The following is a 16179-nucleotide window of genomic DNA, read 5'->3' as shown; positions in this document are numbered from 1 at the left end:
TGGATTTTGGCTGCAGTATAGGCCTGGGTGTCATATTCAGTGTAGGGAGTAGAGTGAAGGGAGTGGGGATGTTATGTCCTTACAGGTATGCATTGGGGGGTCGATTGGGGTGGTTTAGAGGCTGGGTTTATGTCGGGAGGGAGGAGTGGGCATGGCGGGTAGGTTGATTATCTTACTATGAATGTAATGGCATTTATCAATGATTGTCAATGTATTTCCGCTGCTAACTGATGTGCTATGTTTTGGAGCTGGTTTTCTTGAAATAAAAAGAATTTAAAAAAAATGCATACCAACCATTATGTTCAATCTAGATGTAGAAAGAGCATTTGAGCATGTAAGCTGAAAATTCCTCGAGGATATAATAGGGCCTAGAATGAAAGGCTGGATCCTCATTCTCCCACATGGACGGTAAAGACACTAAGTGTCTACTGCCTATTTAGATGGATGGGAAAATCCATGCAAAGCATGGGGATAACAGTGAGTAACAGAATGGAAGAACATCCAAAAGTCAACGGCCAGAAATACGATGACATACAAAAATAGCTGAATATTTGAAAACCTCTATACATTTCCTGACTAGGTCTCGTAAATGTCATAAAATGGATGTACTCGTGTCTTCTATATTTATTTCAAACACTCCTAGACAAGATCCCAGAGGAGGAATTAATAGGGCTACAAAATGAACTTATAGCATATGCATATGGGCAGGAGGCAGGCCTAGAATAAGATCTAATTTAGTAAATGTCCTGCAAGAAAAGTGAGACCGGGTGTGTCCAGGCATTGCAACATATTACAGGGTAGCACACCTTGTGGTCAAATGGGCAACAAGGGAAACACATTTTGGATATCCACTGAATAGGTAGTGGTGGAAAGACAACTATGGGACTTAGCCTGATTAGAAAAATCACACTGTCCCCAAAATGCCTTCTTAACTATCCCTGTGAGGGAAGCAAATTGCTATTAGAGGGATCTTAAAAAAAGAATGTAAGTTAATAGAGTGAGAACATGCCCAAAAGAAACGAAAGTATACCCTAAAGGCAATCTTCAAATATTTTTTTTTATCAATGGGACCTAAAACTAGAAAAACGACACCGCATATGGTTTACGATCCAACAGATGTTGGGGATACGCCACTGAAACAGGTACATTTATACACGGTTGGTAGAGTTGCCAAGTATTCATGACCTTCTAGATACTTATCATAAGCCACAACAAGGGGATATGGTACTCCAGATGATCCTGGAATATTGCTAAGGACTAGAGAACATCAGTAGGACAGATACATTGTTGCTGAGACAGACAATTATGCTTAAATCAGGAATTTGGAAGAAGTTTCTCCCCAGTACAGCTAGCAAATGTTTTCTCAAACTGTCTAGCTAGCAAATTAAACATTAACAAACGAACTTGACTATACAAAGAAACGTTTTTCAAAAATCTTAACCCATGTGAAATTTATCCGCTTTATACCTCCCAAACTGAAGGCACTGAATTTATGTATTTACTACTAAATACAGGTGCATAAATAGAGGAGTGAAACCCAAAACAAGGGCTAGCGCATGATGGACAATGTATCCTAGAGACGTGAGAAGTTGAAGAGGTGGTGCTAGAGAGGGGGGAAAGTAATTTACTAAAGGTGAAAATTGTTGAAAATGAAGTTTGTTAAACCATTATTATTTCTGGCAAAGAAATAAAAAGATGTAAAGTGAAAAGTACAGAACACAGTATTCTCATCCACCACCTTGGTTGTACGCACTATCTTTCAAGATCCCTCCTCATCATCATGATGATCATTTGAATCCTGGAATTCGACCTTCAGTTGTGCTGGACTATAGGCCTGTCATTTTCCAATTCTTCCACATCTAAAAGTCTTCGAGGTGGTAGGGGGTGACATCTAACGAGGGGGCGTGTGTTCAGGAAATAGAAGGATTGGAATGCCTTATACTGAAAGCATTGCAAGCTTTCATCCATTGTATTTCTGATGGAATAATTACCCACAGTGTGGTCACTGATGTTATTGCTGACAGTCATTTATGGGATCTTCCTCAATATAGTTGTCGTTGATAGTGCCCATGTTGCTTTGATTGACAGGGCTATAGCTGATTTGTTTTTTGCCAGTGTTCTAGCTGTGGACTGGGTCTTCTTCATTGGTACCAGACATTTTCTTCAATAGTGTAGAAGGCTCAAACATCGGCCTGTCAGAGATAGATTTGTTTGTACACAACTTCAGATGGTAGGCTTTGATACCTGGCCTCTTCAGCTTTGGACTTCTGAATGCATAACTATTCTGCCATCTGTCTCTTGAGGATTCAACTTTAAGATTTGTGGCATAACTAGCAGTACTTTGACATTTTCGAAGAATGTTGACAAAAGATACATTCTTTATGGGGATCCTCAGAATAGAGGTGAAGCTTCCCACAGGATCCACAAGGTCTGAAATGGCCAGTTATTAAAATATTCAGATATCATCCATACATAAAACAATGAACTAGAGATATAAGGTTCCTTTATGATAGGAAAAAGATGATAGATTTTGAAGAAAATGAATGAAGCAGGTAGACTTACGAAACGTAGACAAGTAGACCTCAATGGGAATCCTTGCACACACAATGCACAGTATAAATAGAAAGCGGTACAAAAGGGGGGGGTGATGGACGGAGCATCTGAACCAATCAAACTCACACCCAGTCAAAAGATCTGGGTTGGATCCATTACCGTTCTTTAGCCCACTCTGCCACCCCAGTTCAGACATGGCTATATGCAAATCAGTCTGACCCTGTGCCTCATGGGAACAGTCCAGCCCGAACTGCCAAGCCATGCCTTCCCTGGACCGGAAACAAGCTTCCGTATAAATAGGAGACATGGTGCTCACTTGAGGTAGTAAGGTTCATTTTGCTTCCACCAGATTGGTAAACATTTGGGTCTTTTCCAATGAGGTGAGTGGGGTAGCAAAGTGACTAAGTGTGAAAACGTTTGACTATGTTAAACATTGCAACGCAATTCTATTACTACAGTGAGACTCCTAACTCTGTGACAGGGATGATTCAAGTATATGAATCTATGAAAGCATGTTCTGCTGCAAAAGAGAGGAAAACACATGCATGATTATCTGAGTTCAATACCAGCCGCTGGTCAGAATGGGTTGAAGGTGACTGACTGTGAAGAGAGGAGTTTTAAAAAAGGGCTATTCTCCTCAACTAAATTGCATAGATTGTCCCACCACGCGATTACATCAGTACCAGGTTACTAACGGCTATTAACTAGGCTTGGCTAGGACACATTGGGCACCTATATAAACACCACCTATTTGTGTCCATTTAAGACCTTAAAAGGGGCAATGTGCTGACAGTATTCGATAATGATCTATAGCACAGAATCAAATTAACTATAGCAAACTGATTCAAGGGTTCATCATCCAACCCCAAACGTCTAGATTTTTAGACACAGTCATCATAATGCATGTGGAAGGTAAATTAGTTTCAGCATTACACTGTAGACTGACTGGGAGCAGACAGAACCAAGACACCTTTGGCAAATGAGCACTGTATGAATACAACGCATAATACAGCTCTAAGGTAAGACAATAACTGGAACTGGCAAGTAGTAAGACAATATGGAATGAATAAGCATATTTTTGCTCACAGATTTAAATGTATTAAACACCCCATATTGGCAAAGTGATAGTTCCAGACAGGTGTGATTGCTGCGAACGATATGGAGTTGATGGAACCAACTTTATACATTTGGTGTAGCATTGTTCAGGGTTGCAACAACACAAGCAAGAAATTGGGAATGATGCTCAAGCAAATTACTAGCTGCTGCTTGCCAGAAACCTTGCTAATCACAGTGGCGGAGTGTGCATCCAAAATGCCGCTGCCAAGCTGGTTTGTAACAAAAGCAAATACAGCTCAGCATCAGAATGTTTGAAGGAGCTCCACTTGTTACCTGTGCGTCTAAGGGCCAAGTTTAAGCTGTATTTTGCACACAGAGCACTACACAAATACGGTCCCCGAATATTGCAGGACAAAATCAAATTTTACATTCCCGCACGAAAACTGAGGTCCTGCACCATGCCTTGGCCAAACAAAAGTGTATTAAGAAGGCTAGAGCAGGGGATCGTTCCTTTTCCAACCTGGCAGCTGTCCATTGGAATGAACTTCCCTTAGACCTTTGCCTAACGAGCGAATACATACCGTTCAGGAAGAAGCTGAAAGCATGGCTGTTTCCCAGAATATAGATACTAGCACATGCTGCCCCTTAACATAGCTCCCTCTGTTCTTAGATGATGAGTCCTCCATTACCACTACCTCTTTCTCAGGAAAACGCCACCTAGCGCTGTGATATCCCTTGGGATGAAAGTTGTGCTTAATAAATATAAATATATCTCCAAAGCATACAGACGATTTGGAGGCTTGGCACTATTAACAGATAGCCAGTGATTTGGTTGCGGACTAACCTATCTGCTGTGGAAGATTGGCTGTCAGATATGACTTAATGTAATGAACCTAACATGCTTTCTTCCATGCCAAACAATATGTCATGAGACCTAAACACATCCGGTCCTCTTTCAAAAAATATTTAATGCCCTTTCATAATACGGAGCTATGGCATGATGAGGATGAAATGAGTTACTTACCTGTAACTGCAGTTACCCAATATTGGTATCTTTCATAGATTCACATGCTTGAATCATTCCCCGTCGTCGAGATGGGAGTCCCCAGCATATTTATAATGGTAATGTCACGTTAGACATAGAAGGTAACAGGCCTTAGGCCTTATATTTAGTAGCAGATCTGAGTCCTTATTTAAAAAAAAGTCCAAACTTAAGAGAACAACCAATCAGCTGACACCACCCTCTAGAACCTTCCTGGAAGGAGCTCCAGTCCCTCAGATTTTCTGCTGCATGTCGTGCTAAGGGAGTCTCCACTGAGCTCTGCTCAGTTTTCTCATCTTACCTTCAAATGTCACTTGTCTATATAGATTTTTCTTGGATTCAAGGTATTTTTCATCTTTAATTAACTTTGTCCTCAAATTTCTTCTGGTAAGACATACATAAAAAAGGCCTTTTTAGGCCCTGTGGTACCTGCAGAAAGAAAAGACTTCACATTGATAATCCTCATAAAAACTGCCTTTATCCTGATCACAAGCCAAAGGATTGCAAGGTATGTTGAGCTTTTTCTTCAAAGACATTGAAGGACTGTGAGAGGAGGCTGTTAATATGGCTGCAGATGCTTAAAGACAATGAGGACCCTGTATCTTCTGAGGAGAGTGATGGTTCCTCAAGATCCTCCTCAGAGAAGCCTCAAAAAAGACCTTGGGTTTCTCTCCAGGTCATTCCTCACAGCAACCTCCAAAGGCGGCACACAAAAAGTCTGCCTTCCAGGATGTCTCAACAATGTTGCCGACGACGAGTCTACCATCGACGGCCCTCTCGTTGACGATTTCTCCTACTGCATCATCGATGGCCTCGACGACGAAAGTTCCACCTGCGACTACAGTTTTGTCATCAACACCAGTTGCCTGTGCATGTCCAATAATGGCAGTGAAAATAAGTCTTTATGCCTACACTGTACAGCCTGACAGCAGCAGCTAGAACCATGCTTCACTGACCTGTCACAATACACTTTTTAATAACAGGTGGGAAAACCTGATTTTAAATATTAAATAGGTCATCCCTAAACGTACTTTGCTACCCACAAATGAGGGTGCGCAAAATATAGGAGTGGAACATGTATGACAACAGAAATGGCCATTTCCCACCAGAGACTAGGCCTAAATCGACATTCACTGGCCAGGCTGTAGTTGGAACATAGGGAAAGTCAAAGTATACATTTTAAACTTTAATCTATAACTTTTGACCTCTTCCAGCCACGGACTCTATTTATAGATTTATGTTTTAGATTTAAGAAAAATGCAATCTAATGGTTAAGTCATATTATAAAATAGTTTTAAAATGTAGCTTTTAGAAAGTTACCCTGCATGAAGATGCTGGAGACTAAATTGCATTTACTCTCCAGCCAGCAACTACCCACACATCCACTAACTGGTGCCAGACATTCACCTGGCCCTCAAAAGATCGCTGATCCTGAGGTTTATAATCTGAGATAAGCCCTGAAGGATTGGACGTGCTCCCTCTTGTAACCATAACAAAGAAATGGACGCCAAGGATCAGTTGGCTAACCTCCTGTGTGGCTCAGGGACACAACAAGCTGCACAAAGCCTTTTCCTGGAAATGCCCAGCTGACCAGTGGCAACTGGACCTGGATTGGATTTTGCTGCTGGCCTCTGTTTGACACCCTGACAGTCCCTAAGTGCCCTCCTGTGATATGCTAAGGGCCTTAGAAGTGCACACCTGACATTGTTTAGGCACTAGAAGAAAGCTTGGAAACTTCAAAAATATTTTGCTCCAGAACTTCAGCGGGACGTTCAGAAAAAGTATCCGACTGTCAGTTCCACAGCATCAGGTTACATTTCTGCCTCGTTGCAGTCAGGGCTCCCAGCACCTCCAAATAGGTTAGCGTCCCATTCTGTATTGGGACTCAGACCATTTAAAGCAAGATATCGCAAAAGCTACAGCAGGGCCAACCTGCTTCATGAATCAGAACTTTGGTTCTACAGCTGTGGCTACAATGTGAGTGCCGACCTACTGAGTGTGGTGCCTTTCTGTGTTAGGACTTAGAAGCATTTTCAACTTTATAATTTTCAGACTTTTGATGGGAACGCTCCACTTGGTGTATCCAATCAGGGATCAATAGTGGTCAGTTGCAAATCACACCTTAGGAATTCCATCATTCCAAGTTTGTTTACCAATCTCACCATGCCGTGGAAGTTAAAGTGTCACTGGCTCAAATCGCTCTTTAAACAAATACATACTTTGCCACATTCAATAACAGAGTGCTTAGATAAAACTGATCTATAATCAATCCAAGTTAAAATAATTGTTCTACAAAGCAGGGTATAATGTTGTAGCTTCTTATAAAAAAAAAAATCCTGTAGACATTATGGTATACTGTACTCTGTTTAAGGTCCATTAGTGACTACCCATAGCGTTATAAGTAATTAATTACTTTTGTAATTGTGGAAATTACATGTAATACATCACAGCCTCTCTTTCTTCCTCTCTTTCTAGCAATAAAGCTTCCATCTGGGATAAATCCTTCTTCCATAGTACATTCATATCAATATTCAAGTCACTGGAGACAGTTCTTCTAATAGCAGTGCTGCTCCTTCTGAATTTACCTGTGGTACAAGAAATTGCACAGTGCGAGAAATTCCTCCATCCCAGGAAGCCATTTCCATCATAAAGCCTGAAAGAAGAATCAATCACATGAGTGTACAAGGCACTTCACTTTGAATGGGCATTACCCATCACAAACCTACAAATTACTTAACAATGAATACAGCACAGAAATCTGCATTGCATATTTTACGCCAAATGAACACATGCTATCCATACCCAGCAACATGTACATAGCTTGGATTTGTAGTACGTCTTCAGGTCAGTAGTAAGCCTTCTCTGCTTGGTAAATCACTCAAGAGATAGGCTGCAGTGTGTCATATTTTTGCATGTATAAAATTGATGAAAGTGCGCATTTTCATTAAATGAGACACATTTATTGTGCCTAGTTTTCTGTACATACACAATGTGTCTACTTCCACTTTAAAGACTGCAAGTACAGTTTGCAAAATAAATGTGTTAATGCGGAGTTAGGTCACTGAGGAGTGGTACAACGGGAAACAACATCTAGAACAAAAACCGCTGGATCCTTTTCACTAACGACATCATATATTAAGACTGTCAAAAGGAAAGGCCTGCATTTTTGTCCTGTTTACTACAATTAAGTGAGCACTGTAAAGTCACTGAGCCTTTATTAGTAGCACATTATACCAAATTCTAGGTCATTGGCTATAGTAAAAAAACAAGCTAGTAAGTATTAAAAAAAAATTGGAGTTGAGCAGGATAGGAGAGCAGTCCCAAAGCTTTAGAGCGCACAATCAAAGCACCTTTATACAGAAGGAAAATATTACTTACCATCTAACCATATATTCGTAGTGTGTAGAGCAATAGATTATCATGTTATGCATACTCCTGCCATCGAGTGTTGGGAGCGGATGCTTGCAAATTCTTTTTCTTTAACCGCTTTGCCGCTGTGGACATTCCGCCAGGGTGCGGCCGAATCGCCCACTGTGACCGACGCATCAAAAAGGTTAACGTTGCTGTCAAGTCTGTCTGTTGTGATTACACCCTTAGTCCACCAAGCAAAGACTACCTCAGATTGTTTTCTGCTCAGTGGGTGGGCAATGTGAATAGACGGCCGTGTCAAAGTAACAGGTACTGTACATTGTTGGACATATCTATAGTGAAGACATCTCTAATTATTACTTGCGTCCAGGGAGCTGCATGTTACTCTACAGCACAAAGTGCTATATGAGCATGTGGTTTCAGGGCAAGTAACAGTTTCCATTTGTAACATGTGTGGCTGTACATACACATGTTCTGCATAGACTATAATGCAATTCCTCCCCTAAGCAGTAGCCATCTAGCGGATGGTGCAGATCTTTTAAACAATGTATAGAACTATAGGGAGATGGGAGCACACTGCTTCACCTCGCAGCACAGTTTGCCCCTTAGCATCCTATTAAATGAAGTTCAGTTTAAATGCTTACTTGAATATTTGTTTAAGTGTTTCACCAAAGTTGGTGCAGGTTAGTGCTGCTAATCTCTAGACACATGTGTTTCTTTATATTATCCTTCATCAGTAGAGATAAAAACAAAACTCATCTGGGGTTGCTGAGAAAGCTATCACAATCCCCTCAGGTCTCTGTTCCTTCTCCCTGGCACACAGGTGCATCTCCAATAGCTCGTCAGCTCAGTGGCTTAAAGAAGCCTTTTTAAACAGAAGGGGGGTCGGAGCTTATCGCTTGTGAGAGGTACTGAGACATGAAAGGATTATGGCAGCTTGCTCAGCAACCCCAGATAAATTGTGTTTTTTTATCTCTACTGATGAAGGATAATATCCAGAAACACTTGTGTTTAGAGGTTGACAGCACTAACCTGCACCAACTTTGGAGAAAACGTCAGCAAAAACGCAAGTAAGCATTTAAAATGAACTGCATTTACCATAATGCTAAGGAGTGAACTGTGATGGGAGGTGAAGCAGTGTGCTCCCATCCCGTTTCTCAATGTTCTAACTAATGTCCACACAGTAGCATTTAGTGAATGTATGTGGAGTTGACATGTAGCAGCCTTACAAATGTCTGCTAAAGGAATGTTTCCTAAGAGAGCCTTAGTGGCTCCCTTGTTGTGCATCAAATGACATGTAGCCAGTCTGATTGCACTGAACAATCCATCTAGCAATGCCTGCCTTCGAGTTAGGATTCCCCATGTGGGGTTTTGCAAAGCAACAAACATTTGCTTTGTGATGCAGATGATTTGGTTCTGTCAGTGTAGTAGCAGTGCCCTCCTGACATCTGAGACATATTAATGCTCTTTTAATCACATAGTCAGAGAGTGGATGGGCAACTCAATAGTCTGGATGACATGAAAGGGGGAATGAACCTGGATGAAACGTTCCTGTACAGTCAAGGCCTGCGACTCACTTATTCAACTCAAACGTGATGTTGATTAAGAAAGCAAACTTCCATGACAAAAACTGCATGTCACATGAGTGTAGTGGGTTGAAAGGAGGCCCCATCGGTCTGATGAAAACTACAATAAGGCTAAAGGCAGGGGCTGGAGGAGTCATTCTAAGGATGGTTTAAGGTTCTTAATGAAGGTCTTCACAACAGGTATCTTAATAAAAAGGGACAAATTGTCCCTATTTTGCATGAGCTGCTATTGTAGCTAGATGTGAAGTGTATGTCAATGTCACTGTTAAAATTGTTTGTGAGGTTCTATGTGCTTACCAATGTAATATTGGACAAATCTTTACCACTTAACTGCATGACAGGAACATGTGTTATGTCTACACACTTGACACAAGACATGCATACACTGCTCCAGTATTTACTAAACTCCAAGACCTCAAGTGCCAAATAGCTAGATTCAGATGCCTGAGGCATGGGAGCCTAAGCTGATCCCGATGCTGAATCAGCAGATCTGGCTGCAGCTGAAAATTGTGATGTGGGCGTACAGACATCTCCACAAGTATGGAGTACTAAGGTTTTTTGGCCCACGTTGGTATTACCTGCATGAAGGTCCTTGACACTTGTTCCTCACCATACATATGGGATTCGGGAAAGTGGTGGAAAAGCTTAATAAGCTATAGCTGATTTATCATCCACAATGCATTGTCCACATACTGTGGGTGGGGTACCTGATAAGAAGTTTTGAGATTTTGCATGGTGGCAAACAGGTCAATTGTGGGGATCCCCCATTATCAAAAGTACTTTTAGAGGACCTAGGGATTCATCTACCAGTTGTGGACTTCTTGATGCATCCCTGCTTTTCAACTTTAGCAAATATCCCTGTTCAGTTCATCCACAGTGCACTGCCCAAGGACTGTGGGTCCCTGAAGGTGAAGCTTTAGCATTCTACATGGTGGCGAACAGCTAGATGTAGGGAGTGCCCGCCAAGAAAGTCCAAAAAGTCGCTGTCCACCCCACACGATCAATCACTAAAAACTGGGTATGGTGTTGAACAGCCCAATGCTAGATGTCCTAGGCCAGTGCAGACGGCTGGAGCGAGTAAGTGCCCCACAGGTTTTGGTTGTATTATATTGCTGTAATATTATTTGTCTACATGAGGACTACCCAAGAGCTAAACGGATTTTAACGAGTTACAGATAGTTGATGTGGTAACTCTGCTGTTATTGCATCCAGGTTCCCAGCACTGTTATATGGATAGGGTGAGCTTGAGATCCTATGACTGAGGATCCATAGAGAGATGCTAGATGGTTGGGACAAGAAAATGCCAACTTTCTAAAAGGTGGCAGTTTCAAAATTTCAACTTAAAATCTCACTTTACCATTAAAGAGGGTTGTGAAATACAATTCATTTAGTGTAAACAGCATATCTCCATCTGCTTCTAATACAAACTTAGCACTTAATAAATGTAGTAAGATAAGCTGTTGTTAGTCAGTGGTTGAGATAACGCCTTGCAACAGTGAACCATGACTTTCTCACTGTCGAACATGTAAAACCCAAGTAAAAATGTCTTATGTTTTAAGCACAATGTACCCTGCCCTATGCGCCTTTAGGGCTTACTTTAGGGGTGACTTTTATATATTCAAAAGGAAGGTTTAGGCCTGGCAAATATTTATTTTGCCAGGTCGAATTGGCAGTTTAAGCCTTTAATTGCTAGAGTTCCCCCCATCCCAGTGTTGACCCCTTTTCTCCATAATTGGGGTAGTTTGAGCTTAGGGCTCCATAGCTTTTCATAACATAAGATATCCATGACAAAGTTGCGTTCTTTTTTTCCCAAATATCCTGGGGATTCTAAAGGTACCCAGTGTTTATGGATTCTCCTGGAGTGGACTCAAAAAATTGCCAAAACATAATGAAATACTGAGTTTTGGGGAAAAGATTGAGAAATGTGCTCTGCAAAAGTTTCCGATATTCCCCACCCCCTAAAAGTAACGTCAATGTAAGGTCTGCTGTGCCAAAGCCACCATCTTTCTAGCTTTCAGGAACATGCAGAGCTGAATCAAAGTAATTTTTACCACAGTTTTGGTATTTTTCAGAGGTAGCACATTTGCTTCCAGTCTTTTGTTGAAACCGGTGTGAAACCCTTGGAAAGCTGTACAGTTCTTTAAAGTAGACAAAATCCTCAATTCAGCAAGAGGTCATGTGTGTAGATCCCTCAAGATTTTCAGAGGGGTACTAACTGTTCAAATAAAGAAATATTGAAAATGAGTAGGAAAAAAATAGCTATTTGTGACAGCATTTTCATCTGGATCTTTTTGGCAGGATGGCCAATTTATAAAAGCAATACGCCATTAGGTCTGCTAGACATCTCTCATTACAGGAATATATGGGGCTTGTAGGTTGTCCAAGATGCCTAAATTACCTACAGCCCACAACTGAGCTACACCTTACAATGGCTATTCATTGTGTACCGAGTATAGACCAATTTATATGGTGAAATATGTAAACTGAAAAATGGGTATCAAGAAAACCTATGTATTTCTGAAATGGGCAGTAGATATGGAGTTTAGGAGCAGTAGTTATTTGTACATCTCTGAATTGGTGGGTACCCATACAAGCAGGTGATTCAGAGGGTATTTTTCACAAAAAAAAATTCTTTCACACTGGCTTACAATTGGAAGGCACAAATGCAGCGAAATCCAGATGGTAATTTCAAATGCTCTACTTTCCTATGTTCCAACATGTCTATGCAATAAAAATGGCTATCGCCAGGATTTCTTACCCAGAAGCCCTTGAAAACCTCAAACTTTTCACTACAACCATACATTTTCCTCACATTTCTGTGAAGCAAACATCTGGAATCTGTGGGGAGCGACAAATGTCCTACAACCCAGCACTCCCCTAAGTTTCCAGATAAAAATGGTACCTCGCTTGTATGGGTAAGCTTGCGACAGGAAATGGTACAAAATATTGCAACACTGACATCACATTTTTCCACTCACAACTGACCCTTTTTTGCAATGTGATTTTGGGCCATAGCTCAGCCGGCACCTAGGGAAACCTAGCAAAACTGCACATTCTTGAAACCTAGATACCTAGGGGCATCCAGTGTGAGGTGACTAAAATATTACTAAAGCTCCCCCTCCAGTGCCACAACAACCTTTCTATTTTAAGACCTTGATTTAGAAAAGGTAGCTGTCTTGGTTTCTTGTCAAACCCCTTTTTCACTAGGTGGGAACCTGATCCACAGATGAACTGCTAGCCTTCTGATTAGCAGTGGAGATATCGATGCACCTAAAAGGTGTAAGGCACCATCCGAGATTCAAGCACATCCATAGTACTCCTTCTAACCTGGGTTTCGTACATTCACGGGGTAACCAAAGACTGCTTAGGGCAATCCCCAATCTGAAGAAAGTTCATCCATTATGGATGACAACAGTAAAGTTTTTTTTTAATGCCCATGAGTTCACTAACGGTCCAGTATCTGCAAAACAACACCGAATGAAGTAGAAGGGTTATCTTGAGGAAATAAAACCTCCTTAGTGAAGTTATTTACTAAATGGCGAATTAGGGTTCAGCTCCATTCCCATTTAAATGGAGCACCGCTCTGTCCTGTAATTTTATACGAGAAAGAGGTCCATTTTCTCCATGTTCCCCTCATGAGAGCCATGATTAAGAGGGGGCTTAACATGGCACTGTCTGCAAGGAAGTCCCACAAACCCTGAATGTATCTAGTGTGTGAAGGTACTTGATGTACGGCCGATTAGTGAGATCAAATCATGACACATTTTATCAATTCATTTTTTTTTGCTAACCTATTTTTTGTCTGCCTGGTTCTGATGCTCAATGTATGCTTTTTTATGCCCATATGCACTTTAAAAGTTGAAGGAGCTGCGTTTATTAATAAACTGAAGGAATTAAGCCCAAAGAAACCAGGACAGTGTACTTCAGCCTGAAGCTGTGTTTTTAATGATTATGTTTTTGTACTTTTAATGTCGTTTTATATTAATACTGTTACCATATGAGTGTAGTTGTACTTATGTGCTGCTTTTTTTATAGGTACTTATATGCTGGGTTTTATGCGGGGTGTGTATATACAACATATCCCAAAATAATATGCACACGGCATTCATTTACAGTGCTGTGAAGCTGACGGGGTTGACCTAAACCATATACAGTTATTGTAATTGTAATTAAAAAGGTATTTATATCGCTTCTCCCACCCCTGAAGAGGAACTGAAGCACATTTTTGGCGAGTAGTACGCTACTCCGGAACCCAAGAGTAGTAGTCAGTGAGTTAGTACTTTTTTTTGTTTTTCTTGTGCTATTAGTTTTGTTATGTTTTTGCTCTTGCTTTCTTTTGTGATGATGAATATCGTCAATAAAAACACAATACGTGGTGCTACAATTGTTCCATTTTTAGTTCAGTATCTCTGTACGAATTTCAGCATAATTAAAAATGACAGCGCAAGATTTCTACTCTCTGGAGTTACATGGGTAGAAATCTACGTATATACTGACCTTTGACGCACTTAAAGACAAGTTCAGCTCTCTTCAGGCACCAGGGGATTGTCATTTCCTAAAAAGCAACAAACAAGATTATTGGGAACTGATAGAACAGCGTGAAAATTAAAATTACACTACATCATCATTGAACGAAAGTGAAGGTCAATGTCCACAAAGTCTTGGAAAACGTTGATATGCTAACAAGGTTGGAAATCAAACACTGAAAAACTTGGAAGTAGAATTACATTTTTTAATTCGCTACAGTGAGATGCAGGAAAAGTACTTGGTAGCAAATTCGAAAATGAAAAATAATCTAAATGTTCAATAAACTAAAATCTACTACAGTTCATCTGAATTGTAATTCGGCGTTTCTTAATGCAACATTCACAGGCAGTTTTAGACTTAATGTGCTTTAATACGGTATAAGAGGATAACAGTTACTGACGTTTTCTATTTGTTGTGCAAATTAAAATGGATAGTAGAGCTGCACTTGATCAGGACTACGCGTATAACCGCGGGAAGACCTAAGAGTGCACCATGTACAAAACTGATTTCATGGCGAGTCTGCTAAACCTCGCCCTTATTCTCCCTCCTTTACAGCTTGTTAGGAACCCTGCTTTCTGGAGCACATCAAGCCAGAAACTTTTCTTTATTAAAATACAATTCTAAGTTTAAATAGTGAAAGGACCTCCATAGTACTAGTGCCCCTCCGAAGCCAAAGGCCCATTTAAACGTTTTAATTTAAACACTATCGCACCAGGATTTACTGAAACGCACAAGCACGGATGGTTGTTGGGAAAAGGCCGATTTCTTCTGTCCAGGACCTCTAGTGATAAACTGTTGCTAATGTGCATAGTTCCTGGACCACTGGACATAATATACCGCCCCCAAAAATGTGTAGATGTCTAATCGGCAGTAGGTGCTCGTGCATCGGCAACCCGTGATCATAGGCCCAGGAAAATATGAGTGCTGGGGGTGCTGCAGCACACTGATTAATCTCGCTAGAAATCATAAACTATAAAGATTCCTTTACATTTTGATTTGATCTAGTCACATTTGCTGTGGTTCAGAGGTGAAATGTCAGGCTGTACCTTCTGACAAACTGATGCTTGTCCTTTTAAGATGAGACTGGTATTGTATCTCACTGGTTATGTCCCTGCGTGGATATGGTAACTGTTGCGCCTGTACCGTCTCTGAGCTGTCAACTGCTATCTGACAATTGAAAGCTGATGACTGACAGGTGTAGACGTACTGCGCTCGGTCTTGCCGGAGCTTTGTGTTGGTGATATTAATAAAGAAACTTCCATCAACTACTCCTGCGTGAAGAGTCTTTACAACGTGGTGACGAGGACCCAACGCCAAAAGGAATATAAGGAAATGAACAAAAAACTTCACTAGAAATAAAAAAATTAAAAAAAGACAACTGGCAAAAATAAGAAACAATCCAGAAAGGACTACGAATCCATGAAAATATAACAGCAACTGAAGAAAAGCAAAGGTCAGCCAACTATAGAAATTTTAAAAGAAAACATGCTATGTGTGCTGTAACTACAACTGGGAATCAAATTACAGACTGTAACGAGAAATAAATTAAAAAGAAGGAAAATATTGTATATGAGGAAACATAAAGAGTGACTGTGTGCGACTGAAAAGAGCAGAGTGGCAAGCTACCATAAGTAAATGTGTGGTCCACGATGTTTAAGAAAAAACGGATGCACAGATAATTACCAGGGTCGTGATCACGAAAAAGTTTACCACATATAGAAGGTTCAACAGAACTCGTCTTTGACAGTTAAACCAACTTTTACTCACGAAAGAAAAAGCAAACGTCCACTAGTAACCGTCAGACGCAAACAATCGAAAGAAAGAAACAGTCAGCAGTCTAGCATACTCATGCCTTCACGTGCACGCTTGCGCGGCTCCATTTTGGATCTAAAAAAAAAAAACAAAGCAAACACAGAAGATTTCCCTCAAGATCCAGAGTCCAAACTACCGGACTGGCTGCATCGGAATAGACTAAAAGGTACAGTCCACTTACAAACAAACATTAGAAGGGATATAGCTCTACAATAAATGCAAAAAAAGGTACTC

General features: G+C 40.7%; 1 protein-coding gene across 3 annotated transcripts in view; it reads right to left on the bottom strand.

Moving 5' to 3' along the window:
• Positions 1–16179, bottom strand: part of FERRY3 (FERRY endosomal RAB5 effector complex subunit 3) — a 327577-nt gene that overhangs the window by 60553 nt on the left and 250845 nt on the right. For all 3 annotated transcript variants that reach the window (XM_086921357.1, XM_086921366.1, XM_086921377.1), the window contains 2 exons: positions 14104–14161; positions 7237–7304 (listed from right to left, as the gene is read on the bottom strand). In XM_086921357.1, the coding sequence (XP_086777483.1) occupies positions 7237–7304; positions 14104–14161 (126 nt within the window). The remainder of the gene's footprint in view (positions 1–7236; positions 7305–14103; positions 14162–16179) is intronic.

Source organism: Lissotriton vulgaris, chromosome 1_1 (assembly GCF_964263255.1).
Source record: "Lissotriton vulgaris chromosome 1_1, aLisVul1.2, whole genome shotgun sequence".
Lineage (NCBI taxonomy): Eukaryota > Metazoa > Chordata > Amphibia > Caudata > Salamandridae > Lissotriton > Lissotriton vulgaris.
This window is presented reverse-complemented; position numbering and strand designations above follow the sequence as displayed.